The sequence below is a fragment of the Physeter macrocephalus genome, chromosome 17 (genome assembly GCF_002837175.3).
Source record: "Physeter macrocephalus isolate SW-GA chromosome 17, ASM283717v5, whole genome shotgun sequence".
NCBI classification, from domain to species: domain Eukaryota; kingdom Metazoa; phylum Chordata; class Mammalia; order Artiodactyla; family Physeteridae; genus Physeter; species Physeter macrocephalus.
In genome coordinates, this window is record NC_041230.1 from 11,605,364 (window position 1) to 11,632,794 (window position 27,431).

Here is a 27,431-nt window from a genome sequence, read left to right on the forward strand (position 1 = left end):
CGTGCCCAGGCCCTCAGCCTGCAGGAAGGGGAACTGGGCCTCACTGCTGCCCACTAACTCCAAAGCTTAAAACAGAGTGGCCGTCGCACGTGTTATACACATAAAGCACCCAGTTTAATCTTCACCAAACCCAACAAAAGCGATACTGCAAGTGGAGCTATTTTTTTCTGCAGGAGGAAACTGAGGCCGGAGGCGTTGTCGGTGCCCAAGACCACACAGAGGGCAAATACCATGCAGATACCACAAGGGGGTGTGTGTGTGGGGGGGTGTCTCTGTGTTTATTGCAACCCCTTCCCAGTAGATGGCACTACAGCGTCTTGTCCCAGCAGAAGAGGTCCCTGGCGCCAACATGGAAACCAAGGGTGTTGGGAGAGGGGCGCCTTTTTTTCTGATTCACAGCCAGGACCACTATGGGTTAAGGGTGGTCCTGATGGAAAAGGCAGCCAGGCTTTGAACCACGACCAGCTACTTCTAGAGTTGTACTAGCTTCCCAAGGAGACTGCAGGGGCCCCGAGGGGAAGGTTCTTGTTCTGCGGTGAACACCCACCCGCCATGTCCCGGGGGGAGGTGGGGAGGGAGTCACTTCTTCTTCTGCACGTGGCCACAGTCGTACTTGCCCCGCACGATGGTGAGCTTGACGCCGGGCAGGTCCTGCGTGCGGCCGCCCTGCACGAGCACGACGTGGTGCTCCTGCAGGCTGTGGCCCTCTCCGGGGATGAAGCAGACGGCCTCCCGACCGGTGCTGAGCCGCACACGGCAGCATTTGCGGTTGGCCGAGTTGGGCTTCTTGGGCTTGCGGATGAACGTGCGCAGGACCACGCCCTTCAGCTGTGGCCGGCCCTCCATGGGGCCCACTTTCGTAGGCGGATGCTTCGGAGGCCCCCGGCGGTGCATCTGGTTCAGGGTGGCCATGGGACGCGTGGCCCAAGGCCGCGGGGCCAGGGCTAGGCCTGGAGAGACACAACCGGGAGGGCCGAGGGGGGGCGGCGGTTATTATCCCAGCGAACAGATAATAGCATCAGCCACTCCGCTCTGGTGTTCTCTGCACCGTTCCAAGCACTTCGCCAGGCTGCATTTGTTTACGGCTAGGGGTACTCACGGCTGAGAGTTAATATAACGTTTATGGAGTAACCACCACGTGTCAGGTTCTATTTTAAGCATTTTCCATGGATTAACTCATTTTATTCTGCAAAGAAGACATTAATTTTAATGCTGTTTAAACAACAGTAAACGCAAACAGGCTCCCACTGGGTCCTGTACTGTTCTATGCATCGTACCTAGGTTAATTCAAGCTGTTCCACAGCGACCCCACGGGGTATCCCTGGGAGGTGTCACTCCTCCTCCCGTCACACCCACTCCTATCCCGGGGAGCACATCCTGTCAACTGAACCTTCACAACTGATCAGAATCCCTTTTCTCCCTCCCCCATGGCATCCACCCTGGTCCTGTCCACCCCTGTCTCCCACTGGACTCTCCTGTCCTCCTTCCTCCTCCTCCCAGGTCTCCCGACTCCTACTGTCTGCTCCCCATTCGAAGCCACAGGGACCCTATGGACACCTGGGTCAGATCACATCCCTCCCCTGCTCAGAGCCCTCTTGTGGCTCCATCTCAGCAAGGGTAAGAGCCAAATTCCGCCCCCGGGGGCCCACGAGGCCCCACCACGAGGCCCCACATGGTCTGCGAGCTATTTCTCTGACCTCATCTCCTCACTTGCCTCCTCGTTATCCCTGCTCCAGCCTCAGCCCGTGTCCACAGACACATCAACAGAAAGGACGGCAGTATGGCTGCAGTGCAGTGAGAGGAAAGGCAGGTGGGGGAAAAGGGCAGGAATATGGTTCTAAGGTAGATGACAGGATGTGCTCATAGACAGGAAATAGGACATAAAAAGACTCAACTGGATTCCCTTCAACAAACATTCATTGAGCACCTACTGTGTCCTGGCCCCAATCAATAATGGAGACACAGTGGTGACTGAGACAACCCTGGGCCATGTCCTCTTGGAGCTCCCAGGCCAGAGCTGTGAGGTGCATCCTCTCTCTGTGTCACTAGCACGAATGCCCTCTCACACCCAAACGTCACACTCCCCTCCAGAATCAGGGCAGGTCCTGGCCCTACAGTCCATTTCCATGTGTCCTTATGCCTCAAGTTACAGCAGAATCCTCAGAGAGGATGAGACATTCCTAGAAGTCTCTTCCGACTGGTCTGCCTTTGAGCAAGACCGTTCACCTCTCAGTGCCTCAGTGTCCTCATCTGTATGGTGGGCACCACAGTCAGGTCTCCCTCCTGAGCACTGTATGTGAGAGGCTTCCAGAAAATATGCATGTCAAGCCAGCCCAGATTCCCCAAGCAGGGCACAGATCTGCCTTGTCCAGTCCTGTGACCCTTGCTGAATAAAGGGCTGCAGAGTGACTGAGTGGAATATTTCTCATAAGGGCACGGCCCAGGAGAATCATTTGATGTTTGTGAAAGAAATAGGTTCATAAATAAAGTGTCCCTCTCAGTGCCTGGCATGTAGTAGGCTCTTGAAAAACATCAGTTGGGGACTTCCCTGGCGGTCCAGTGGTTGAGACTCCACGCTTCCACTCCAAGGGTGCAAGGGGGGCGGGTTTGATCCCCGATCAGGGAACTAAGATCCCACAAGCCGTGTGGCTCAGCCAAAAAGAAAAGGAAATGAAAACGTCAGTTGAATGAATGACTTCAAAGTCTTGCTTGGATGTCTCACCCATGGGAAGTATTTATTTGCTGAAAAAAATAATTGACCCGAACTCCTGATACCCACCAGACGCCTAAATGCTACTTCCTACCTCTTGCCCTTGCAACCCCAACTCCGCCAAAACCCATCGTGTATCCATCCCTGATTTAAAACTCTGATTCCCTCGGGGCTATGGCAGAGGGACAAAAGTCCCAGGGGAAATAACCCTCACGCAGCCTCGTCTCTGCAGTCCAAGCCCCCCACTTACCATGATTTAGGAACGTACTGAGGCCACGGAGAAGGCCGGAGCAGGACATCCCGCCGCCTGCAGCGTCCCTGTGTTAGGGGATAAGAGACTCATTAAGCAGGAGGGGAAAGTGGCCGTAGTCGGGGGAGGGTCCAAATTCTCCCCATCCCGCTCTCGGAGCCTTCCGGTTAAATCTAAGGAATTTCCTCTCACTGTATAACCACAACCCCTAACGCTACTAACAGAAAATCCCTCCGTAAATTTAGTCTTGCTCTGAATAGACTCTCTGAATAGGCTCTCCCAACCGCCCCCGCTCACAAACAGAAGGAAACTAGAAACTGAGATGAGGCCCGGGAAGTTTGGAAGACCCGAGAACTCTGTCGACCTTACCGACCCTAGCCGGGTCCCCAGCCACGCCGAATCCGGCCTCTAGCGCGGTCTGGGGATTATCCCGGCAGGGATTGGCTGGTTCTGCCTCTCCCGTACACTGAAGGGGCGGGGAACAGACGACGATTGGGCAACGACAGTGTCAATCTAGGTCAACTGTTCTCGCTGATCTTTTTTCTTGAGGCATGGGAGGGGGCTCACCTCTTCCAGGCTCTGATTGGCTAGTCCCGAGAATAGCTGCTTTGCAATTAGTCTAAACGCGTAGTGGGCGGGACGAAGAGTGCGTGACTCTTTGTCCCCCTTCCAAGATGGCTGCGTCCGTAGTGCGGCGCTTGTGGCCTCTGGTGGCTGCTCGGGGCCTGCGGCTCCGGGGAGGCTGCGTTTGCAACCAGAGACCAAGGAGAAGTTTCGCTACGGAGAGACGAGACCGGAACCTCCTGTACGAGCACGCGCGTGAGGGTTACAGCGCGCTCCCTCAGCTGGACATGGAGCCGCTGTGCGCATGCCCGGAAGAGGCCGCGCGCGCCCTGGAGCTCCGCAAGGGGGAGCTGCGGTCGGAGGATCTGCCCGCGATCGTGAGTGCGCTTGCGCCGGCCGGTGGTTGCGAGGCCGGGCCGCTTTGTCTATTGGCTGTTCGTTTTACGGACGAAACGGGCTTGCTAGAAACTCTCCAGCAGGGGGCGGTCTTATCGCAGGAATTTTAGTTCCTTCCCAAGTTTAGCCAACGCGTTGTACTTGGCACCTAACTATGTGCCAGTTAGCCAGAGTGCTAAGGCCCTACTGTCTAGATACCCATGATGCTCCTGTCCCATAAAGCGTGCTGGGTACCCACTCTGCGTTAGGAACTTACTGTCTGCCAGTGACCTCTGTGCTTAGACCTCATGCCAGGCTTATCCTAAGGCCACGAAGGAAAATGGGGGACAGGACTGTGAATCAGCGGCGGGGGGTGTAAATCAGCGGTAGGGGGGGTTGCCTCTTGCCTTTGGAGAGTGAGAGGTAGAGTTGTGCACCTACCCCACAGGTAGCAGGCAGTTAAATAGTGTTATTTAATGAATGAATGTGCTTTTGAACAGATATGTAGGGAGCGCCCCTATTATGTTCCAGATGTTGAGAATAAGGCAGTGAATATTATTAATAATAACAATAATAAAGCTAGCACTTAATAATACTACATGCTGGGGAACTAGAACCAGGGTCACCGTATTTCTAGACCCTGCTGGGGTGCTGAGGATGATGGGGACCCCAAATTCTCCCAGCCCTCTCTTGGACCCCCCTACCATCCTATTTTAAGTGCTTTATACAGATGAGTCTCATTTATATTTCACAACAACTTTATGAGGTGGGTACCATTATTTCCCCTATTTTATCAGACGAGAAGTTAAGGCTCAGAGAAGTTAATTAAAAAAGAAAAAATAGGAACTTCCCTGGTGGCGCAGTGGTTAAGAATCCGCCTGCCAATGCAGGGGACATGGGTAAAAGCCCTGGTCCGGGAAGATCCCACACGCCACGGAGTAACAAAGCCCGTGCGCCACAACTACTGAGCCTGCACTCTAGAGCCCACGAGCCACAACTACTGAGCCCACGTGCCACAACTACTGAAGCCCATGCGCCTAGAGCCCGTGCTCCACAACAAGAGAAGCCACCACAATGAGAAGCCCTCATACTGCAACGAAGAGTAGCCCCCGCTCACCGCAACTAGAGCAAGCCCGCATGCAACGATGAAGACCCAATGCAGCCAAAAATAAATAAATAAAATAAATAAAATTTTTAAAATACTTTTTAAATTATTGAAATGGTAAGTTTTATGTATATTTTACCTCAATTTACTAAAGTGCTGGTTTAGAGACCCTAAGTTAAATTTATAACCCACAAATGGATCACATTCCAAAGCTTGAAAAACGCTTCCTTAGGGCATAAGTATGGAGAGGAATATGGCGTGTGGCTTGGCAGGCAGTAGCAAGGCATGCAGTTTGTTCCTAGGGGCACTGGGGGCCTAGGGTGCTCTCAGGCAGGAGAGGATTGTATAAGAACTCTGGCTGGACTGGAGAAGGTGAGCCTGAAGGCCAGGAGGCTGGCACAGGGCTTCCGGTGGGGGATGACGGGATCTGGGGTGGGGCAGGAGTGGGGAGATGAGGAAGGACAGATCTGACGGGTGTTCATGAGGCAGAAAGGTCAGGACGTGGTACCTGGCTGCGGGGCTGGGGTGGAGGGTGGGCGTCAGTGGGGCCACCCCTGAGGAGGAGGAGGAGCAGATGTGGGGGAGATACTTTTCCCAGAGTCACTCTCGCACACGGTGAGCTGTGAGGTGTCCAGGAGACATCCAGGGGGAGCCACCAAGTGGGTAACAAACCATCCTGTGAGCGCCCTCTCTCCCCTTCTGGTTTTCCCTCTCCCTTCCAGGGAGGTAGGACAGTGTTGCTCGCACCAGTTTGTCGAAGGGAAAACCGCAACCAGAGAGGACAGAGGGCTTTGCTCGGGGATCTGGGCTCACAGAGGGACTCCACAGCAGTAGGTGTGCCCAAAGAGTGAGAGCTGGAGGGGGCCGGGTCTCTCCCGCCCCTCCCGACCCCCCTGGGCCGGTGAGTGTGGGTGTAGCTGCCGTGGCCACCCCATAGGACAGAGGCTGTTTGGCTCTCACGTGAGAGTCAAGAGGTAACTGCTGCTCAGCTGCACGTCCCCCAGCGCCCAGGTCCTTTCATCTTCTTGCTCTGCATCCCTTAGGGCGTTATCCTGTTCACCTCTCCTCAGGGTCCGTCGTCCAGTCCAAAGGGAGTGAGAAAGTCCAGTGTGGGGGCTTATCTTTATAGAGGCAACTCAAGAGTGACACCTACCACTTCAACTCATGTCCCTTGGTCAATCTTGGGCCCACAGACACATGTAGCTGCCCGGGAGGCTGGGAGTGTGTCTTAATTCTGGGCAGCTGCGTGCCCGGCTAAACATCAGGGGGTTCAAGTACTGAAGGGAAGGAGGGGAGAATGGCTACTGGGGGACAGTGAGTGGTCTCTGCCTCACCCCACTGCTGGTCCAGGGGGCCGAGGGGCCGAGGCTCCAGCCAGAAGGGGCAGGGGACAGTGGCCGCTTCACATCTTTCCCTCCTGTGTCCACCCCCAGATCTCGGCATGGCAGGGTTTGAGGCAGCTGCGGGAGCACATCCGGAGCCTGGAGGAGGAGAAGGGGGCCGTGGCTGAGGCAGTGCGGGCCCTGCTGGTGAGCGCGGGGGTCCCGGGTGGGTGGGGGTGTGGCAGTAGGATGCCTCTGGCTGCAGGTAACAGGAAACCCAATTTACGGAACGTGAAGGATGTGGACGTTCATTATGTCACACAACAAGCCACCCAGGGCCAGGCATCCCTGGGGCTGATGAGTTAGCAGCTCTCCCCAGCATCCCTAACCCAGGTTCCTTCCCTCTCTCTCCACCTGCAACTTCACCATGTTGATTTGACCTCAATTGCCCCCTCAGGGTCCCGAGGTGGCTGCCGTAGTACAGTGTCTCCTGGCATGTCTCTGCCAGAGGCAGAAAACAGGACTTCTCTGGCTTGAGTGCCTTTTCCAAGAGCAGGGAGACCTTTCCTGAAGCATCCAGCAGAGTCCCCTCATGTCTCGCGCCCAGACACCCCACAGCCACACCAGTCAATGGCAAGAGGCAACCTTGGCTGGGCCCATGTTCCCTGAACTGCAGGCTACCCACGGGAGGGTGAACTGATTCAGGGGTCTCTGGCTAGAAGGAGGAAGGAGGGCATATGGTCTTGGGTTAGACAGCCAACAGCATCTGCCACAGAGGGCTGAAAAACAATCATCGTAATAATAGCAGACATGTACATAGCCGTCGCTGCCTGCCAGGTACTGTTCTAGGTGCTTTCCTCACTCTTAATCGTCACAGCTCTGTGAGATAGGAACAATACAAACCTGGTTCTACAGCTGAGGAAACCGAGACCTCAAGAGGTTAAAATGTGCCTGTCTCACAGCTAGGAAGCAGGAGAGGTGGGATTGGCACCCAGGCATTTGGGCAGCCTTTCACCACTCTCCCAACCCTAACTACATCTCCCAGTGACCTGCTATGTCTTGCCAGGCCCTGGGCTACATGCGTCGCAGGCGGGCAGCCAGTGAAAACAACAAAATCGATCACAGTTCATGTTCAGTGAGCACTAGTTCATCTTCTCAGGAAGCCAGGCAACAGCCCTACTACGGAGCTCCTCTTATCAGCCCATTTCACAGACCAGGATACCAAGGCTCAGAGAAGGGAAGAGATTTGCCTAAGGGCACACAGCTGGTAGGCACCCAACATTCAGACCCAGATCTGCCTGATTCCCTCTGGTGCTCAGGACCACAGAAGGTTCAGAGTATCACAGACCCTTGGTCTCAGGCCTCCAAATGCATGCTCACAGACTTTACCATCCCGAGCCTCAGTTTTCTCATCTACGAAACGGGGATCCCATTGATGCGCGAAACTCATGGAGTGGGTTATGAAGAAATACGATCATATGAGAGTCCTCTGCACATGGCCAGGCATGAGGCAGCATTCAATAAATGGAGCTGCAGGCATGATTACTATTATGTTATCTTGCCTCCTCCCAGCGTTACTGACAGAGAAACTGAGGCACAGAGTGGAGGAGGGTCCAGCCAGGCACTGGCAGAACAAGGAATTCAGATCCCCTGGCCCTGACCTTTCACCCCTCCTCCCCATCCCCAACTTCATCAACCTAATCACCCCCTCCTTCTCTTTTCTACAGGTAAACCAGGATAGCAATCACGTGCAGCAGGTACTACAGGGTGTTGATATCCTGTCCCTGGTGAGGGGTGGGCAGCAAAGATACCATTATTAGTCATGAAGTCTCCATTGTATGTGATAGAAAACATAACTCAAACAGGAGTAAGGAAAATAACAACAACAGGCTCTATTGATTCATGAAACTAAAAAGGCTGGCTTCAGGTACAGCTGGATCCAGGTCCTGGCCCATCTTTCCTTCTGCTTCCTTCTTATTCCCAGACCAGCTTTCTCCCCTTGGGGCAAGGAGAGGCAGGGTCTGGTGCAAAGAGGACCATTTTCCTGACAGCTCCAGACACAGCCTTGGGGCTGATTCTCATGAGTTCATCTTGGGTCATGTGCCTGTCTTTAAGCCAATCACTGTGGTCAAAGCAATGGAATGTTCTAGTAGACCAGGCCAGAGTCATGTCCCTGTGGACATGCCCTGTGGTGGTGAGGGGAGGTTCCTGAAAGGAAATTCAAGATGTTGAGCCAAAACAAGAAGCAGCAAACATCCACCACAGAGGTTGTGCCAGCCGGGATCAAGGTCAAACTGGTTGAGGGACCCCGCCTGCTCCTGGGCTGACCCTGCCTGCCCCACTCCCAGGACCCCCAATATCAGAGTCTGCGGGCACGTGGCCGGGAGATCCGGAAGCAGCTCATGCTCCTGTACCCCAAGGAGGCCCAGCTCGAGGAGCAGTTCTACCTGCGGGCGCTGAGGCTGCCCAACCAGACCCACCCAGACGTGGTGAGCATCGCCCTGGGCAGCGGGGGAGGCCAGGGGTCCACCTAGTGCCACCTTCCCAGTGACACCCACTGTTTCCCTGCAGCCCGTCGGGGACGAAAGCCAGGCCCGAGTGCTCCATGTGGTTGGAGACAAGCCAGGTGGACCACAGCCCAGGCCAGGGGACCCCAGGCTGGGGGCGGGGGCTCCTGGGGTCTGGGACCATGGCTAGAGCCTGTAGAGCCCCAGGGCTTTCTCATTTCTCACCCTGTCTCGTATGTGTGTGTGTGTGTGCATGTGCGTGCGTGTGTGTATGTGTGTGTGTACACGCACACATGTATCTGTCTTTTTTTTCCTCCCCCCTCTCTTTTCCTCTCTCTCCTTTTCTCTCCCTCCCTCTGTCCTCCTCTCCTTCCGCTCTCTCTCTAATCCTCTTTCTCTCTGTCCCTGTTCCCTGTCTCTCCTCCCCCTCTTACCGCATTGCTTTTCATCCGTATATAGCTTTCTCCTTCCAACCCCGGGGCCACCTGGAAATAGCTGAGAAACTCGACATCATCCGTCAGAAGTAAGCCCCCCTCCCAGCCCCCAACGGCCAGCCCTCCCAACCCAACAGCTGGCTGCCGGCTCCACCTCACTGGGCTCAGCATGGGATGTGGAACTGCCAGGGCCTTGCCCGGCATGAATGTTTGATGCCCGGCCCCCCGCCTGGCAGCTGGGCCTCTGCCCCGGGGTGCTTGAGTCCCCCTCTTCCCCCACCAGCCCTGGCCCACGTGCCCCCGCCTGTCTGCCCATCTGTCTCCCAGGCGTCTGTCCCACGTGTCTGGCCACCGCTCCTATTACCTGCGCGGGGCTGGGGCCCTCCTGCAGCACGGCCTGGTCAACTTCACGCTCAACAAGCTCATCCACCGGGTATGGGCCTGGATGGGAGGGTTGCCTGGAGGGGGTGGCATTGAAGCTGAGCTCTGAAGGCTCAGGGTGGAGAGAAGGGGGTAACCTCTGCTCCAGTCACTGTTTTCAGAGCTTTACATGTATTATTGACATACTTAATTCTTAGGACAACTTTATGAGGTGAGTGCTATTATTATCCCCTTTAAAGATGGAGGAGGGAGTAACTAGCCAGGGTCTCCCAGCTAGCGTGTGGAGCCGCACCTGTAACCACTGCCCCTCACTGCCTGCTTGCTGTGTACAGGGGGTGTTGGGGAAATACAGCATCCGTTGAAACTGGAGGGGTCGGCAAGGGCTGAATGCAGGGGATGTTGGCCATGGTGAGGGACCCAGACATTTCCTGAGGGCACCGGGGAGCCACAGAAGGCTTTCAGCAGGGGAGGGACGTGGTCAGATCTAAGTGGTATATCCAAGTGAGGAAACCAGGAAGCACCAGCAGAGGGGGCCCCAGTGACAGGGGCCCAGGACCCCGGGTCCAGCTCCAAACCCGCTGCTCAGGCCTGCCTCGATTTCCTCTGAAGTGAAATGGACTTTGGAGTGACACGGGGGAGCCATTGGCCCACGCTGCAGCGTCCTTTCTTCAGGCCTGAGCTTGGGGTCTGGTGGGAGTCCTGGCTGTGCTCCTCACCCCTCCCGTCCCCCCTCACAGGGCTTCACCCCCATGACGGTGCCAGACCTTCTCCGAGGAGCTGTGTTTGTGAGTGAGGACTCTCTGTTCCCCACGCCCAGCCGTGTGTCAGGCCCCATTCTGAGGGCTCCAGGTGGAGAGACCAGCCTGTCTCCCCCGAGGAACCTGCCCTGGGGCTGTGTTGAGGGGGTCAAGCCATAACAGGGAGCTCAGGGTGATTCCAGATGCTTTTAGGGGAGGAGCAGGGGTTGTGACTGCAGAATGGGGGCCACCCAGGTTACCTGTCCCCTGACCTCTGTGGCCTGGCCTCCTCCCCAGGAAGGCTGTGGGATGACACCAAATGCCAAACCATCCCAAATTTACAACATCGACCCCTCCCGCTTTGCAGACCTCAACCTGGCCGGGACAGCAGAGGTCGGACTTGCAGGTGAGTTCCTACGTGGGGGCAAGAGTGGGGTGAGGACACCTCCAGTGTCCTCAGAGCAGGAGGGGATCGAAAGGGGACAGCCAGGAGCCTTCTGGGGGTTGATGGCTGCACGCCCAGGATATCTCAGTGACCCCAGGGCCTACAGTTGTGTAGGTTGTTTACTGCACAGTGGTACGGTGAGGATCCAGCCACATGTCCTGACTTGAGGTTGCGTCTGCTAGAGGGGACACCTTTTCTAATTCTCACAAAGGTTTCCTATGGCTGGATGGATCGTGGCCTTGGCTGACCCATTCTGTCCTCCTCTCCTCCCAGGCTACTTCATGGACCACTCCGTGGCCTTCAGGGACCTGCCAATCAGGTGATGCCCAGTTCCTTTAGACCTTGTCCCCACCAGTGACATTCCCTCTCCTCTCCCTGATCCCACCTACCCTGCTCCCCCAGGATGGTTTGTTCCAGCACCTGCTACCGGGCGGAAACAGACACGGGGAAGGAGCCGTGGGGGCTGTATCGAGTGCACCACTTCACCAAGGTTGGCACAGCTAGGACTGGCGACAGCCCAGCGCCCCAGCCCGTCAAGCACAACAGCCTAGAGCCTCCTGACTCCTATGCCCCCCGCCCTGCCCCAGGTGGAGATGTTTGGGGTGACAGGCCCTGGGCTGGAGCAGAGCTCGCAGCTGCTGGAGGAGTTCCTGTCCCTTCAGATGGAGATCTTGACAGAGCTGGGCTTGCACTTCCGGTGCGGGGAGGGGCCGGGGGCTGAGGTGGGTGGCAGAGGGTGGGGGTGAGGGAGGAAGGAGGGAAGGGCTGGCTAGGTGCTCCCCCATCTTGAAAATCCTCACCACTTCTTCTCCGTCTGCCCCCTTTTGCCTGTGTTACGATTATATATAGGACGTCCGTCTACCTATCAATCTATAAAATCCCGTATAGGATCATAATGGCAGCATAAGCTGCGCAGGGCACTCCAGTGTCAAGACCAGGCCCCTTCCCTCCTGTTGCCCCCCCATCCCTAGGGTGCTGCCTCGTCTGGGTGGTCCAAGATGGCTTTTCACCCTCCAGCGGGGGAGGGCACACCCCTTCCCTTTAAGGGGGTGACTGGACGTCACAAGCCCCACCTCCTCTCACACCCTGTCCGTCACAGGGAGCTTTCAAGAGAAGCTGGGAAGTGTGGACTTTTATCTGGGTGACCCATTACAAAAGCCTGAGGGTGCTACTGTTATAGAAGGAAGAATGGCCGTGGTGAACAGCCCAGAGACTCGGCCGCCTCTTCCCCTTGCCACTGTCATCTCCGTTATCACTTGCATTTCCCTCTTTCGGCTACCTCCTCTTCCATCGCCTCCCCTTCCCCCTGCTCCCCCTCCTCCTCCACCACCTGTCACCCGCTGGCCCTTGCCATGTCTTTCTCCTGGGCTGCAGGGTCCTGGACATGCCCACGCAGGAGCTGGGCCTGCCCGCCTACCGCAAGTTTGACATCGAGGCCTGGATGCCGGGCCGAGGCCTCTTTGGCGAGGTGAGCCCCCTGCCCGGCGGGGCCACGGGGTGGGAAAGAGGACCCCACTGCCGCCGACGGCCCATCCTCTCAGCCCACCCCACCCCCATGCCCAGGTCACCAGTGCTTCCAACTGCACGGACTTCCAGAGCCGCCGCCTCCACATCATGGTCCAGACGGAGGCCGGGGAGCTGCAGTTCGCCCACACGGTGAGCCACACACCCTCGCCCACCCTCCCCAGTGCCCCGGCGCCCCGGGCCCACCGCCTCAGCCCCTCCCTGGGCCGGCCGGCAGCTGGGTCTGAGCGTGCCCCTCTCCCAGGTGAACGCCACGGCCTGTGCTGTCCCCCGCCTCCTCATTGCCCTCCTGGAGAGCAATCAGCAAAAGGTGAGGGGGCGGCGGGAGGGCCTCCTGCAGGGAGGTGGAGGCTGCAGGGCTGGCGGCGCAGCGGCCTGAGGCCTGCTCTCTCCCCAGGACGGCTCGGTGCTCGTGCCCCCTGTCCTCCAGCCCTACCTCAGCACCGATCGGATCACGACCCCCACCCACGTGCCTCTCCAGTACATCGGCCCCAACCAGCCCCAGAAGCCCAGGCTCCCGGGCCAGCCTGCCTCGAGCTGAGGACTCATCCTTGTTGGCCAGTAGGGTTGTCGCTGTTTCCTGGAGCTTAGGGGGTCGCTGAGCCCCTGGGACCTGTTGTCCTGAGCCATCCCGACATTTGCCTTCCTCATGTCAGCTCCCCGCCTGGGCCCCTGGACTCCAGGGCCTACCACTCCTATGCCCCTACTTCCTCGGGATCAGTCAGTGACCCTGTTGTCGTTGGAGCTCCCAGCCTGCGCTGGGAAGCAGTGGTTCCTCCAAGGGGACTTGGAGGTTCTAGGGATGGGGAAGGAGAAGGAGAGGAGGCCTCCATCCCTCCTTCCTTCTTCCCACCCTCAGTGCTTAAGAGAAAGTCCCCCAATAAATGGTCGGAACAAAGGCCTTTGTGGGTCTGTGAATTAGGGAGGTGGCCTGGCCAACTTGCTAGGGATGCTGGGCTATTGCTCAGAGGTGCTGAATCCTCAGGGGGTCTGTGGCTGCAGGGACCATGCCAGAAGTGTCCAGCGTCCCCAGAGCACGTGGAGGGTAGCTTGGGGGCCATTGAGGGAATTGAGAGGTTGCCGAGGCCTTTCCCCTGACTCTGGGACAAGTGGCACCTCACGTCCAACCTCCCCCCTCATTCCCCAGCTCCGGGTGGGGCCCAGGAAGCAGCCCAAACTCAGTGAAGCCAGAACTCGCTCCTCCCCTAAGTGCCCCTGTCTCAGTACCTGGAACTGCTCTCCCAGCTCCTCAGGCCGCAGCCCTGAGAGTCATCCTTGACTGTTCTCTCCTCTCCACGTCCACATCCACATCCACATCCCATCCTTCAGCAAACCCTGGCAGCTGCTCCTTCAAAATATTTCCAGAACCTGCCTTTGCCCTCTCGTCCCTGGCCCCTCCCTGGGCCTGTCCACTGATAGCTCCCATTTGGAGAGTCGCGGCCGTGTCTTGGCCGTCTTCCTGCTCCCTGTCCCCCACACAAAGCCAGAGGGACCCTGTGGACACCTGCGTTGGGTCACATCCCTCCCTGCTCAGAGCCCTCCTGTGGCTCCATCTCAGGGGAAAGGACAAGCTGTCACCATGGTCCACGGGGCCCCACGTGACCTGCCCCCCACCTTCCTCTTCAACCAGCCTCTTCCCTGTTGTGCTCTGGCCACCCCCCAACCTGCCTTGCTGTTCTCACTCTCAGACTTATTCCCAACTCAGGCCTGTGCACTTACTAGACCACTCCCTGGCTACTCTTCCCCTAGATCTTGTGTGATTGCTTGCATTTCGTCACTCAGGCCTGAGCCCAGATGTCACCTCCTCTGAGAGGACTTCCCTGACCAGCCTGGCCAAAGTAAAAACCCCAGCACTCAGCCTCTACGCCGCTGTGCCGTGATGCACTGCAGCCTCCTTCCTTGAGTATTGTCTGTTTCCCCATTCTCAGATGTCTGCTCCAAGAGGCCAGGGAAGTTCGCCAGTAACCCCATTCATTGTTGTAGCACCAGGGTCTAGAAGAGGACTGGGCATGTAATGGGTGCTCAATAAAAATGACTGGGGTGAAGGAGCTCGGACCTGTGTAGCTCTCAGTGCCAAGCACTGCCCAAGCTAACATATGTGCCTTCACTTATTTAATCTTCCGCATCAGGCTGTGGAGTAGGTGGTCACCAGCCCTATTTCACAAGTGCGGAACAGGTCTTAGATTAAGCAGTTGTCCCAGGGCTGCACAGCTGGTAGTGGAGGAGCTGGGACTCAGGTGGGGCCCAGATACAGCTCTGAGGAAGTAGATTTATGAGACCCATTTTCCAGAGGAGAAAATGGGCCAAGGAAGGGAAGGAGTTGCCTGAGGTTGGTCTGTAAGTGGCTGCCCCTGGATTCAAACTCAGGTCCCGCCTCCCAGTGGGGCCTTAAGCTCATCAGACCCTGTTTACCTGGGCAGAGAATCCCCCACCCTCCGCGCTGGAGCCCGGGGGCCGGAAGCTGGAGGGGAGGGTGCAGGGAGCGGGCCCCCATGAATAACTGAGGCTCTCAGACGGGTCTCCGCCCCGCAGCTGTTGCCCTCCCTCTGGCGGGGAGCGGGTGGTGGTGACGTCACTTCCTCCCGTGGGGGCCACTGGGGGCGCGGGTTATAAGGAGCTGCCTTCCCGGCCGCAAGGCGCCGAGGACCCTGGTCCGGACGCCCCACCGTGCAGCGCCGCGAACCCACCGTGCGGCTCTTGCCGCTGCTGCCTCATCTGCCGGCGCTGCTGCTCGGGGCGGGTGAGCGCCTGAGACCAGGGCGACCCCACCGGCCAGCCTGGGGAGCGGGGTACTCGGGTGACCGGGGGCGGGGACGGCGCACCCAGCGGGGCCAGACTAGAGCCTTCAGGGGCTGAGCTTCCAGGTGGAGACGGCGCACCTGGCATGGGGGCTGGGGGAGGGGACTTGTGGGTACCGGGACGACCTCGGAGCTGGAATCAGCACCCGGGACAGCGCCCGGAGTACGAGCCCAGCACCCCTGTCCTTCCTCCACTGCCACCGCGGCTCCCCTGGCACCGAGACCCTCCAAGGAGGAGGTGAGGACTGTGGCCCTCTTGCCCTGCCTCATCTCCCTGGGGCCCTGGTTCCCCCTGCCCCGCCCCCTCCACGATCTTTTGTCTCCCCTCCAACCCTCCCACTGCTCTCATGCCCCCCATCTGCCCTACCCTCAACCTCCCCTCTGACCCCTCACCCCCAGCTGACCCGCTGTCTGGCAGAAGTGGTCACAGAAGTGACGCTGGGCCAGGCCAAGCGAGGCCCCTGCATGGCTCTCCTCCACAAAGGTAAGGAGGGCCCAGGCCCCAGTTCCTCTTAGGAGCTCCCACCCCACCACCACCCCACCAGGGCTGCCTGGAGGAAGGGGTGTCCTCTTCTCATCCTAGAGACATTGTCTGGGCTGGCACGGCATCGTCCAGTGTGTCCAAACTGAAGGAGCCTGGCCCCCAGCCCCACCCTCTGGGCTCCCTGCAAGGGTACAGGATGGGGGCAGAGAGTGTCTCCCAGCACCTGACTCTCCCCTCCCAGGTCTGGGCAGTGCCCCTGCGGGACCTCGGGCAGCCCCAGAACTCCTCTAGGGCTGTTTTCTGATTGGCTGCACAGAGAACATCCTCTCTTTCCACTAGAAATGTGTGAGACAGAGTCCTGCGGCTGTGGGTCCACTGAAGAGAAAGGCCTCCTGGTTGGGGATTTTAAAAAGCCAGAGGCTGGGAAGACAAGGTCCAGCCAGCAGGTGAGGGATGAGGAAGAGGAGGCAGCAGAAGGGACCCACAAGTCCGAAGTGCGGGAACAGGCCATCCGCGAGCAGCTCCACAGCCGGCTCCACCAGGAGGACCACAAAGAGGAGGAGGAACAGAAGAGGGGGTCCGTGGAGACCTTTGAGGGCCTGTGGAAGCGGCGTCCCGAGAGTGGCAGGGGCCCCCAGAAGCGGGTGGCAGAGCAGACCAGCGATGAGGAGACGGCCCGGTTCGAGGCAGAGGAGAAGGGGGTGCGGGTGCTGGGCAGGGGCCACAGCCTGTGGCAGGGGGCCGAGGCGGGTGGAGAGAGGCGCGAGGACCGCCACCACCTCCACCCGCCAGAAGCTGAGCCCAAGCAGGAGAGAGAGGCTTCGGACAGGGAGGTGAGTGGAGGAGGCAATGGGGGAGTGGGGTGGACCAAATGTCAGTGGGCTTCCTACCGAACAGCCACCAGCGTTGGGCCATGAACAGCAAGATCCACCACAAATGGGCCGTAGTGACCAGGACTGACATGAGGACTAGGTAGCAACATCTAAGCAGGGCCTTTACTTGACCAAGAGGGCTTCCATACTTACTTCCATTACAGTGACCAAGAAGGCCACCATTACCACACAGAAGTGCCCGAGTTAGCCACCGTTGCTAGTCTGTGACCAGCAAGTCGGCCACCGTGAACAGTAGCTGCCGCGCCTGGTTCACTGGGCTATAGATGGACACCACTGCTGGGTCATGGGAAGTAAGGATGTCACCATGATCGGTGGCAGTTACCGAAATGGCCATCACCTCACAAATGGGTCACAGCATCCCAGCCGAGCGCCTTTTGCTAGTCTTCTGTCTGCCGCTGTTGGCTCTGGCAGACACCGTAGGCCTCACCGCCGGCCATGTTAGCTGACGTGACTCTTCCAGGGTTGCAGCAGCCAGCAGGGCGACCATCGCAGCCCACGACGACCAGGATGACCACTGCTGGTTGCCACTAAGTGAACTGACCTGGCCCACATTCATGGGCAACCACTGAGGTGGCCTGCCTTTGAAGGTGGGTGCTGAGCACCCCATTTCTGATCCCACCAGGAGCGTGATGTGGAGCGGCGGGAGCACACGAGAGATGAGCTGAGGAAGGCGACGGAGATGCTGGGAGGGGAGCTCAGGAGGGCGGGCTGACCCCGACCTCGTGTCCTCCTTCCTCACACACCCTACGGCTTAGGACTGTTGACCCCCAAACCCTTCCAGTCCGTCACCCCACTCTGCTCCCCAACCTGCAGGAGTGGGGAGAAGGGTGTGCCTTGAAACCAGGCCTGAGGGGCCAAGTCTGAGCTGGGTAGAGGGGCTGGGCTCAGACTAACTCAGGAAACAGCCCTGACACCCATCTAACCCACTCCAACCCTCCCGAGTGAATAAAGCACAAAGAAAACCACCAAGGCTTATCGTGTAGCACTTGATTTTAGAGGGACAGGAGCTGAGGAGTGGGCAGGAGGCCTGGGAAGGCGACTGTCGATCTAGTCACTGGTTGTCAGAACTGGGATTTTTATTAAATTGGAAACTCTATTCTAGTAAGTCAGATGGGGTCGTCAGGGAGCGGTTTCGAGGCGGGGGTGGGAGGTAGCTGGTTTGGGCTCCGGCCACTGTGGACCACGATGTCGTCGTATTCATCCTGGGGGCAGAGGGGGCCAGGCAGAGGGGCTCAGGCGGCTGCCACCTTGCTCGCTGCCCGAGTTCTCCCACCCACCCTGAGAACCGGGTGCTGCCTTGAAGCCCAAGTTCCCCGCTCGCAGTTCAACTTCCCTGCTCCTAGTTCTCTAAGCACCACTTTGCAGGTCACCTGTGTTCTCCCAGCGCTACTGCGTGGGCTCCAGCCCTGCTGCCTCTCCAGCCCTTCAGCCGCCGCAGCCTGAGGTCTCCCCCTCCGCCCCTTCCGTCTGCCTCTACCCAAATTCCTCAACCCGAACCGTTCAACGACAACCCCTGCCCCCAGCAGTGTCTCTGCTGCCTGGGTTCTCCAATGAAGCCTCCTCACCGCTGGCTTAGGTCTTTCCCCACCGCTGCCAGCGTTTGAATCACTGCTGCCCACCGTCATCTTCCCACAGCCTAAATTCTCCAGCTTTGCTCCCACAAAACAACTCCCCACGCCGCCACCCTCTGCTGCCGATGTTTACCAACCACTGGGACCAAGGTCTTTTCTCTCCCTCTGCCTGAGTCCTACCTCTGCCACTGCCTTAACTTCTCAACTGCCACTGCCTGAGTTCTCCCCGCCACCCCTGTCCAGGTCTCCCCTGATCGCTGTCTGATATCACTTTCACTGCTGCCTGAGTTCTCCGATCACAGCAGCCCAACGTCAGTCTCAACGTGCTGCCTAATTTCTCTTCTCCTCCACCTGCCCGTTTACCCTGACCCCCAAGCTGGGCCACCCAGTCTTTCCTGACTCACGCCCTCGTCCCCGCTGTCGCTGTCGCTACTGCTGCTGCAGGGGCCAGGCTTGTCCTCGTCCTCGGGCTCAGGGGCTCCGTGTGCACGGAGGAGGCGGGCGAGGATGGGGTTGGGCCGGAGCGTGGCGCTGCCGAGTGGGGTGCGGCCACCATACATGCGGGTGGCGGGGTTGGCGCCGGCCTTCAGGAGAAGCTCCAGCACATCGGCTGCCTGAGCCTCCACTGCCAAGTGCAAGGGGCTCCGGCCACACGTGGGCTCCTGTGGAGTGCGGCAGAGAGGTTAGAGGAGACCCTGCCCCGCTCGGGAGGATCCCCACCCTGCCACGCCTTCTCCCTGGGGCGGCTCACCGGTTTGTTGAGGTCAGCTCCGGCCTCCCAGAGCAATCGGACCATCTCCGCGTCTTTGTGGATGACAGCCACATGGAGTGGGGTGTGGCCTGGGGACAGAGTGACCCATGTCAGATGATTGGGGGGGGCCTGGGCCCCCAATGCCACGATCCTAGGGGAGGGTTTTGTGGCCTGAGGGTGATGGAGTTTGGGGTCTGGCTCCTGAACGCCTGGGTATATCAAAGAAGCTCCTAGGGCTTCCCTGGTGGCGCAGTGGTTGAGAGTCCGCCTGCCGATGCAGGGGACGCAGGTTCGTGCCCAGGTCTGGGAAGATCCCACGTGCCGCGGAGCGGCTGGGCCCGTGAGCCATGGCCGCTGAGCCTGCGCGTCCGGAGCCTGCGCTCCGCAACGGGAGAGGCCACAACAGTGAGAGGCCCGCGTACCGCAAAAAAAAAAAAAAAAAAAAAAAAAAGAGGCTCCTGCATCCCAAATGCCTAAGTCTCAGGTGGTCTGGAACTTGCTGGCAGTGCCAATGCCTGGGTTGTGGGATGTCTGGGGCCTGTGCATGAAGAGCCCAGGGGCTTTGGACAGAAGGCCTGGATCTTGGGGCTAGGAGACCTGAGTCTCTGGTCTTACTTCACAAAGAACCAGGACCCCAAATTCCTGGGTCCTGAGTAGTTGAAGGGCCTATGACCTTAGGGGGTGGGGTGGGCCCTGAACACTGGGTCCCACCCTTCCACCTATGGAGGGGCCTGGTCCCAAGTAGTTGGGTGGGCTTAGAGACGGGGGAGCTGAGACTCAGATGCTAGGGCCCTGGGTAGACAAGGTCTATTTTCCCATGAGGCCTGGCTGAGGAGGGCTGTCCCTGAACTCCAGTGTCAACCTCTGGGAACCCGGGCTGCCAGAGTTTCAAAGAGGGCTTGGCGCTTGAGTTCCCTTGTCCTGGGTGGCCTGGGGCTTGTGGTTCTCAATAAGCTGGGGCCTGAGCAGGAGTCCTTGGGCCTGATGCCTGGGCTCCCTAAAGCCTCGGTATTATTTCCCAAGGGGCCAGGCTTTGAGTCAGGGGAGCCGAGCCCAGAGCCAGGCACCTTTACCCTGCCTGGGAGCCTGGGCCCTTCCCAGTGACAGAGGACCCTCACCCTCATAGTTTTCAGCCTCCAGCTGCAGCTTCCAGTCCTCTTCACTCTCATCCTCTTCCTTCTCCAGGTCAGGTTCAGGGTACAAGGCAACAGAGGTGTGGTCGGTGTCAGGGGTGTGGTCAGAGCCCTGAGTGAGGTAGGTGTTGGGGACTCCCCTGGGGCACTGGGGGCGGGGCTGGAGCAGCACACGAGCGCAGGCGTGTGCCCCGACACGGCAGGCCAGGTGCAGCGCCGTGTGGCCCCCACGCTCCGCCACCAGCAAGCTGGCACCCGCCGCATACAGCTTCTCCACCGTGGATGCCTCTTCCAGGATGGCTGCCAGATGTAGGGCTGTCTGCAGGAGCAGAAGGCAGGGGTTAGGGGTCACACAGAGGAGCCTGGCCCCCAAGCCCTACAGCGTCTATGGGTGGCTCACCTGGCCCAGGTCATTCTGCAGGTACAGGTACTCAGTACCAGCCGCGAAGCCTAGGAGGAAATCCAGGAAGGGCTCGTGCTGATGAATCACGGCCAAGTGCAGTGCCCTGAGGACAAGGACGGGGTCAGAAGGCAGAGGTCTAGTACTCTTTTTTTGGTTTGCTCGGGTGGTTTTTTTTTTTTTTTTTTTTGGTTTGTTTGTTTGTTTTACTTCTTATGAGGTCAAGTACTCTTGCATGCATTCATTCAACAAACATGGAGCACCTACTGGGTGCTAGGCATTATGACCACAGCTCTGGAACCAGCAGCTGTCAGGAACCTGGGAGGGTCAGGTCAGAGTTAATTCAGCAAATTTGTTTAATCAATGTTTTGGTTTGGTTTGGTTTGGGGGTTTTCTGGCCGCACCGCACGGCATGTGGGATCTTAGTTCCCTGACCAGGGATCGAACCCGACCCCCCTGCAGTGGAAGTGTGGAGTCTTAATCACTGGACCAGCAGGGAAGTCCCCAATGTTTATTAAGTAGGACTTCTACTCCCCCCGCAAGATGAAGTAACATGGACCAGATTTCACTCCCATCTCCAGCCAACCAAAAAAAATCAGACATGATACAGTATATGAAACAACAGTTCTCAAGATACTGGACGTCATGCAATGAATGACAGCAATTCTAGGGAAACAGGCAGCACACTCGATGAGCCCTTCTGTTGACTGCCACAGCTTTCTGTCTCGAGAGTTTCCAAGCCCTGATGCAGAGAGGGGGAACGCAGGCAGATTTGCCTGAGGTGAGGAGACAGAGCTGAGTCTCAGGAGAGCAAGGCAGCTGGGGTCACAGGACAGGGAACCAGAGAGGAGACAGCTGCCCAGAGATCGCAGAGAGGTCCCTTTAGTATTTAGAAGAATACTGGTCAGTGCAAGGATGTAAGGAAACTACCCCAGTCTGGGGCAAAACCATCCAAAAGGATCAGAGAGATATGCCCAGTGCTCACACAGGGCCGGGACTAGGACAAACCCACAGTTCATAGGCTATTGGGTAGAATGCTCCGGAAGGTCTTACTTCATCAGTAATGGGGAATAATGAGCCCCAGATTAGGTGGGTGCTCAGGACCCACCTAACAAATCATAAATGCAAAACCCCAAAGGATCAAACTACTTACAAGTAATTTAACCACATCCCAGAACAATATTTAAGAGTATTTATAGGAATACAAAGCTAGCTAGCCTAACAAGGTAAAAATTACAATGTCTGGCATCTAATCAAAGATTATCAAGCATACAGAGAAGCAGGAAAACATGATCCATAATAAGAATAATCAATCAATTGACATTGACCCAGAAATGACTCAGATGCCAGAATTAGCAAATGAGAACATTCAAACTGTATCTTATACATTCAACAAGTTAAGCAGAGACATGGATAATAAAAAAAAAAAGACTCAAACTGAACTCCTAGAGATAAAAACTACAGCACCTGAAATGAAAAATACACTGGATGGAATTAACAACAGATTACACATTACCAAAAAAAAAAAGATTAGCAAACCTGAGGACTTCACAATAGCAACTATCCAGAATGAAACACAAAGAGAACACTTAAAAATGGAAAGAACATCAGTGAGCCATGGGACAACTTCAAGCAGCCCAATATATCTGTAACAAGTTCCTAAAGGCGCAGGGGGATAGAAAAAATATTTGAAGAAATAATGTCTAGAAATTTTTCCAAATTTGATGGAAAGTATAAACCCACGGCTCCAAGAAACTCTATGACTCCCAAGAACAAGAAATATGAAGAAAAGTATACCGAGGCCCAACATGAAAAACCTGTTCAAAATCAACAATTAAGATAAATATCTTCAAAGCAGCCAGAGGAAAAGATACCTTAAGTATAAAGGAATAAAAGTAAGCACAACAGCAGATTTCACAAAGGAAATAATACAAGAGAACACAATGGAGCCACATCTTTAAAGTACTCAAAGACAGACTGTCAACCTAGAATTCTTTAACCCAGCAAAAATATCTTTCACAAATGGAGACAAAATACAGCTGCTTTCAACTATACAAAAGCCGAAGGAACTCATCACCAGCAGACCCACATCATAAGAAATGTTCAAGGAAACCTGTAAGCAAAAGGAAAATGACATCAAACGAAAATACGGATCTATACAACAGAATAAAGAACACTGAAAACAGTAACTATACAGGTAAGTACATAAGATTTTCTTTCTTAATATGTAAATCTCTTTAGAAGATAATTTTTTAAAATTTGACTGTTTAAGCAAAAACAATAACAATGTCTGGTGGAGTTTATAACACATGTATAAGTGAAATGTATGACAGCAATACAATAAAGGCCAGGAAGAGACAAATGGAAATATACTATTCTAAGGTGCTTTTATGCTATGAGAAGCAGCATCATATCACTTGAAGGCAGACCATAATAAGTTAAAGTGGTACACTATAAGCCCTAAAGCAGGAGTCAGCAAATTTTTCTGTAAAGGGACAGATAAATAATTCAAGCTTAGTGGATGACATGGTCTCTCGTTCACCTTCTCAGCTCTCCTGTCAGGATGCAAAAGCAGCCATTGGCGATATGTAAATGAATGGGCATGGCTGGATTCCAACAGAACTTACTTTATGGAGTCTGCAATTTGGATTTCATATAATTTTCACTTGCAATGAAATGTTATTCTTCTTTTGATTTTCTTCCAACCTTTTAAAAATGTAAAAACCATTCTTAGCTCACAGCCATACAAAAGCAGGTAGCTGGCTGGCTTTTGCCTGTCTTTGTTGGCAAAGACCATAGTTTGCCAACCTGTCTTTCAGAGCAACCACTAAAATAAAAAACAAAGAGTTAAAGGTAATAAGCCAACAAAAGAAATACAACAGAACAAAATTTGCTTGTTCCAAAAGACAGAAAAAGAGGAAAAGGTAAACAAAGAAGAGATAAGTAGAAAACTAACAATGAGATGATAGACATAACTATGTCAATAATTAAATGTAAATGGTCTAAAAACTCCAATTAAAAGGTAGAAACTGTCAGATTGAATAAAAAAGCAAAACCCAACTATATGCCACCTACAAGTAACACCCTTTAAAATAAATTTTAAAATAGGTTAAAAATAAAAGGATGGAAAAAGATCTACCATGCTAACACCAGTCAGTCAAAAGAAAGCAAGAGTGAAGGACTTCCCTGGTGGCACAGTGGTTAAGAATCTGCCTGCCAATGCAGGGGACACAGGTTCAATCCCTGGTCCAGGAAGATCCCACATGCCACAGATCAACTAAGCCCGTGTGCCACAACTACTGAGCCCGCGAGCCACAACCACTGAACCCATGCGCTGCAACTACTGAAGCCCGTGCGCCTAGAGCCCATGCTCTGCAACAAGAAGCCACCGCAATGAGAAGCCCACGCACCGCAACAAAGAGTAGCCCCCGCTCGCCGCAACTGGAGAAAGGCCGACCGCAGCAACGAAGACCCAAGGCAGCCAAAAAATAAATAAATAAATAAATAAACAAATAAGACAGTATACACAAAAGCCCCTAAAATTGGCTAGCATGAAAAACAGATACTCAATGAAAAACAAGTTAAAAAAAAAAAAAAAGAAAGCAGGAGTGAGTATTTTAATATCAGAGTAGATTTCAGAGCAAGGAATATTACCACGGATAGAGAAGATTATTTCCTGATGATAAAGAGGTCAATTAAGGAAGAAGACATAATAATCCTAAACATTTGTGCCCCTAATAACAGAGCGTCAAATTACACGAAGGAAAACCTGATAGAACAACAAGGAAATCCACAAATCCACAATTATTGTTGAAGATTTCAATACCTCTCTCAATAACTGATAGAAAAAGTAGACAGAAATCCTCAGCAAGGATACAGTAGACCTGAACAACAGAAGAACCAAAGAAACCAATACAACCTCTAACTGACATTTGGAGAACACTACACCAACAGCAGCAGAATACACATTCTTTTCAAGGGCACACACAATGGAATTAAACTAAAAACCAATAAAAGGAAGATATTTAGACTATCTGGAAACTAAATAACATACTTCTAAATAATCCACCAGCCAAAGGAGAAATCAAAAGAGAAATTAGAAAGTATACTGAATTAAGTGAAAATAAAAACACAGCACACCAGAATTTGTGAGATACTGCTAAAGCACTACTCTGGGAAATTTACATGAAACACCTACACTAGGAAAAAAGAAAGGTCTCAAATCAATGACCTCAGCTTCCACCTTAAGAAACTAGAAAAAGAAGAACAAATTAAACCTAAAGTAAGCAGAAGAAAGTAAATAATGAAAGTCAGAACAGGGATCAACAAAATAGAAAGCAAAAAAAAAAAAACCTATAGAGAAAATAAGTGAAACCACAGCTGGTTCTTTGAGAAGATCGGTGTTTCTTGAGAGGTTCAATCCCTGGTCCAGGAAGATCCCACATGCCACAGATCAACTAAGCCCGTGTGCCACAACTACTGAGCCCGCGAGCCACAACCACTGAACCCATGCGCTGCAACTACTGAAGCCCGTGCGCCTAGAGCCCATGCTCTGCAACAAGAAGCCACCGCAATGAGAAGCCCACGCACCGCAACAAAGAGTAGCCCCCGCTCGCCGCAACTGGAGAAAGGCCGACCGCAGCAACGAAGACCCAAGGCAGCCAAAAAATAAATAAATAAATAAATAAACAAATAAGACAGTATACACAAAAGCCCCTAAAATTGGCTAGCATGAAAAACAGATACTCAATGAAAAACAAGTTAAAAAAAAAAAAAAGAAAGCAGGAGTGAGTATTTTAATATCAGAGTAGATTTCAGAGCAAGGAATATTACCACGGATAGAGAAGATTATTTCCTGATGATAAAGAGGTCAATTAAGGAAGAAGACATAATAATCCTAAACATTTGTGCCCCTAATAACAGAGCGTCAAATTACACGAAGGAAAACCTGATAGAACAACAAGGAAATCCACAAATCCACAATTATTGTTGAAGATTTCAATACCTCTCTCAATAACTGATAGAAAAAGTAGACAGAAATCCTCAGCAAGGATACAGTAGACCTGAACAACAGAAGAACCAAAGAAACCAATACAACCTCTAACTGACATTTGGAGAACACTACACCAACAGCAGCAGAATACACATTCTTTTCAAGGGCACACACAATGGAATTAAACTAAAAACCAATAAAAGGAAGATATTTAGACTATCTGGAAACTAAATAACATACTTCTAAATAATCCACCAGCCAAAGGAGAAATCAAAAGAGAAATTAGAAAGTATACTGAATTAAGTGAAAATAAAAACACAGCACACCAGAATTTGTGAGATACTGCTAAAGCACTACTCTGGGAAATTTACATGAAACACCTACACTAGGAAAAAAGAAAGGTCTCAAATCAATGACCTCAGCTTCCACCTTAAGAAACTAGAAAAAGAAGAACAAATTAAACCTAAAGTAAGCAGAAGAAAGTAAATAATGAAAGTCAGAACAGGGATCAACAAAATAGAAAGCAAAAAAAAAAAAACCTATAGAGAAAATAAGTGAAACCACAGCTGGTTCTTTGAGAAGATCGGTGTTTCTTGAGTGCCTCCTATGGGCCAGGCACTGTTCTGTCACTGGGGATACAACAGTAAACAACACACAAAAAACCCAGGTACATTCCCTCAGCTGGGCCTTTACAACATTGTTCCTTCTACCTGGAATGCTCTCCCCAGATTATCTACTTGTTTCACTTTCCTACTTTATTTTTCTCCAAAGAACTTACTATCTTCTGACATACCCTTTTTCTTATTTTTTTTCATTTTTTCCATCTTTGTTTCTTCCTAGCTTTCTTCCCTTCTCTCTCTCTTTCTTACCTTGTGTCTATGTGGCTTTCTGTTTCTTTCTTTCCTTCTCTCTACCTTTCTTTCTTTTTTGTTCCTCCCACCCTTCCTCCCTTCGTTTCTGTAAGTCTGTCTGCCCTTCCATCTATATACCCCCACTAGAATGTAGGCTCCACAAGTCATAAGTTTTTGTGCTTTCTTCACTGCCTTATCACCAGCACCTAAAACAGGGCCTGAAACGTTGTCGGTGTTGGATAAATATTTGTTTAACAGATGAATCCCTGCTGTCATGGAGTTTACATTTTCTGTTTGAATGTAAGATTTGAAGATTAGTGCTCAGAGGGTGGGATCTTAGAGTCAAAAGCCAAGTATTAATTTCGGAAATCAAAATCTGAGGCGCCTAAGTTAGGAGCTAAGGATCAAAGATCATATTTAGAGGTCAGATGTCAGGAGGAGCCTGCCTGAACTTCAGTTCTAACATAGGTCTTAGGACCGCGGTCAGGAAGATCAAATCGAGACTTGGATGTGGAGCTCTGAGAACCAGAGTTCCAGTAAGGAAGGGGTTAGGATCAAAATTAGATTGGAAATTGATTTATCAAAGGTTAGATTTGGGGGTTAGAGGTCAGGGCAGGCATTAGAAGACAGATTTAGGACTGAGAGGTTAGGAAGTCAGGATCAGAGACTAATAGGGAGTCAGATGTGGGATTTTAGGGCCCGGTGTGGCAGCCTAAGGTTCACTCACGTGTCGCCATCCTCAGTGACGTAGCCAAAGACGAGGGGCGCCCACGACAGCCCCGGGCCCAGCTCCACGCCTAGCCCCGGTCCTCCGGGGGCCGCCGCGTCCGGACCCAGAGAGCCCAGGCCGCTGTCGCACCATTCGTCGGCATCCGCAGCTTTCCCCAAGCACGCGACCCCGGCCATGGCCCCCAAAGCCTCAGGGGACCCCAGCGGCCGCCCGCCAGTCGCAGGGCTCTGCCTGGAATTCTAGCGCTTCCGCCCTGGGGGGAATTCCCCAACACTCCCCCCTGACTCATCCAATCAGAGTGGGCTAAATAGTAAACGCCCCGCCCCCATGCCACACCGTGACCAATCAGAGTATTCAGATGGACGGCCACTCTCTACCCTTTCCCACTCTTTCCGCGCGCCCTTTACCAACATGGCTGCGGGAGCGGGGCACTCTGGGATTCGTAGTCCAACCCTCGCGTGTCTTCCTTACCG

The 27,431-nt window shown here is 54.1% G+C and overlaps 4 protein-coding genes across 9 annotated transcripts; 2 read left to right on the top strand and 2 right to left on the bottom strand.

Moving 5' to 3' along the window:
• Positions 1-89: 89 nt before the first annotated feature.
• Positions 90-3,607, bottom strand: MRPS12 (mitochondrial ribosomal protein S12). 3 transcript variants are annotated; one of them, XM_007114581.4, is made up of 3 exons: positions 3,528-3,607; positions 2,961-3,028; positions 90-950 (listed from the first exon to the last, which is right to left on the bottom strand). In XM_007114581.4, the coding sequence occupies exons 2-3, from the start codon at positions 3,007-3,009 to the stop codon at positions 580-582; spliced, it is 420 nt and encodes a 139-aa protein (XP_007114643.2). In that variant the 5' UTR covers positions 3,010-3,028; positions 3,528-3,607; the 3' UTR covers positions 90-579. The 3 variants fall into 3 exon arrangements, with proteins under 3 accessions (XP_007114643.2, XP_007114644.2, XP_007114642.2); XM_007114582.4 differs by lacking the exon at positions 3,528-3,607 and adding an exon at positions 3,334-3,477; XM_007114580.4 differs by lacking the exon at positions 3,528-3,607 and adding an exon at positions 3,330-3,472 and having other exon boundaries at positions 92-950.
• SARS2 (seryl-tRNA synthetase 2, mitochondrial) lies at positions 3,541-13,252 on the top strand. 4 transcript variants are annotated; one of them, XM_055079319.1, is made up of 17 exons: positions 3,814-3,901; positions 4,697-5,121; positions 6,438-6,533; positions 8,054-8,083; positions 8,675-8,815; positions 8,898-8,952; positions 9,293-9,356; positions 9,595-9,700; positions 10,386-10,433; positions 10,683-10,791; positions 11,104-11,149; positions 11,233-11,320; positions 11,418-11,527; positions 12,205-12,298; positions 12,394-12,486; positions 12,599-12,664; positions 12,752-13,252. In XM_055079319.1, exons 2-17 carry the CDS (start codon positions 5,119-5,121, stop codon positions 12,893-12,895), a joined length of 1,293 nt encoding a protein of 430 aa, XP_054935294.1. In that variant the 5' UTR covers positions 3,814-3,901; positions 4,697-5,118; the 3' UTR covers positions 12,896-13,252. The 4 variants fall into 4 exon arrangements, with proteins under 4 accessions (XP_007114645.2, XP_054935294.1, XP_054935295.1 ...); XM_055079320.1 differs by having other exon boundaries at positions 3,817-3,901; positions 4,790-5,121; XM_007114583.3 differs by lacking the exon at positions 4,697-5,121 and having other exon boundaries at positions 3,541-3,901.
• A 681-nt stretch (positions 13,253-13,933) lies between these two features.
• CCER2 (coiled-coil glutamate rich protein 2) lies at positions 13,934-17,792 on the top strand. Its single transcript, XM_055079264.1, is given in 5 exon segments — positions 13,934-13,952; positions 14,969-15,390; positions 15,552-15,636; positions 15,976-16,469; positions 17,152-17,792. Coding segments are annotated over 5 exon segments (1,110 nt in total). The 3' UTR covers positions 17,242-17,792.
• NFKBIB (NFKB inhibitor beta) lies at positions 17,588-27,219 on the bottom strand. The gene is made up of 6 exons (XM_007114579.4): positions 26,956-27,219; positions 20,385-20,490; positions 19,970-20,303; positions 18,852-18,940; positions 18,505-18,762; positions 17,588-17,731 (listed from the first exon to the last, which is right to left on the bottom strand). The coding sequence occupies exons 1-6, from the start codon at positions 27,132-27,134 to the stop codon at positions 17,636-17,638; spliced, it is 1,062 nt and encodes a 353-aa protein (XP_007114641.2). The 5' UTR covers positions 27,135-27,219; the 3' UTR covers positions 17,588-17,635.
• Positions 27,220-27,431: the final 212 nt, after the last annotated feature.

Excerpts from the sequence above, each read along its gene's own strand:
- MRPS12 (XM_007114581.4), bottom strand. The coding sequence starts at position 3,009 with ATGTCCTGCTCCGGCCTTCTCCGTGGCCTCAGTACGTTCCTAAATCAT. Across the intron at positions 951-2,960 it reads CAGTACGTTCCTAAATCATG|GCCTAGCCCTGGCCCCGCGG; the intron begins GTAAGTGGGGGG and ends GTGTCTCTCCAG.
- SARS2 (XM_007114583.3), top strand. The coding sequence starts at position 3,635 with ATGGCTGCGTCCGTAGTGCGGCGCTTGTGGCCTCTGGTGGCTGCTCGG. Across the intron at positions 3,902-6,437 it reads CGGAGGATCTGCCCGCGATC|ATCTCGGCATGGCAGGGTTT; the intron begins GTGAGTGCGCTT and ends GTCCACCCCCAG. Across the intron at positions 11,528-12,204 it reads GAGCTGGGCTTGCACTTCCG|GGTCCTGGACATGCCCACGC; the intron begins GTGCGGGGAGGG and ends CCTGGGCTGCAG.
- NFKBIB (XM_007114579.4), bottom strand. The coding sequence starts at position 27,134 with ATGGCCGGGGTCGCGTGCTTGGGGAAAGCTGCGGATGCCGACGAATGG. Across the intron at positions 20,491-26,955 it reads GTCACTGAGGATGGCGACAC|GGCACTGCACTTGGCCGTGA; the intron begins GTGAGTGAACCT and ends CCTTGTCCTCAG. Across the intron at positions 17,732-18,504 it reads GCGACAGCGGGGACGAGGGC|GATGAATACGACGACATCGT; the intron begins GTGAGTCAGGAA and ends CTCTGCCCCCAG.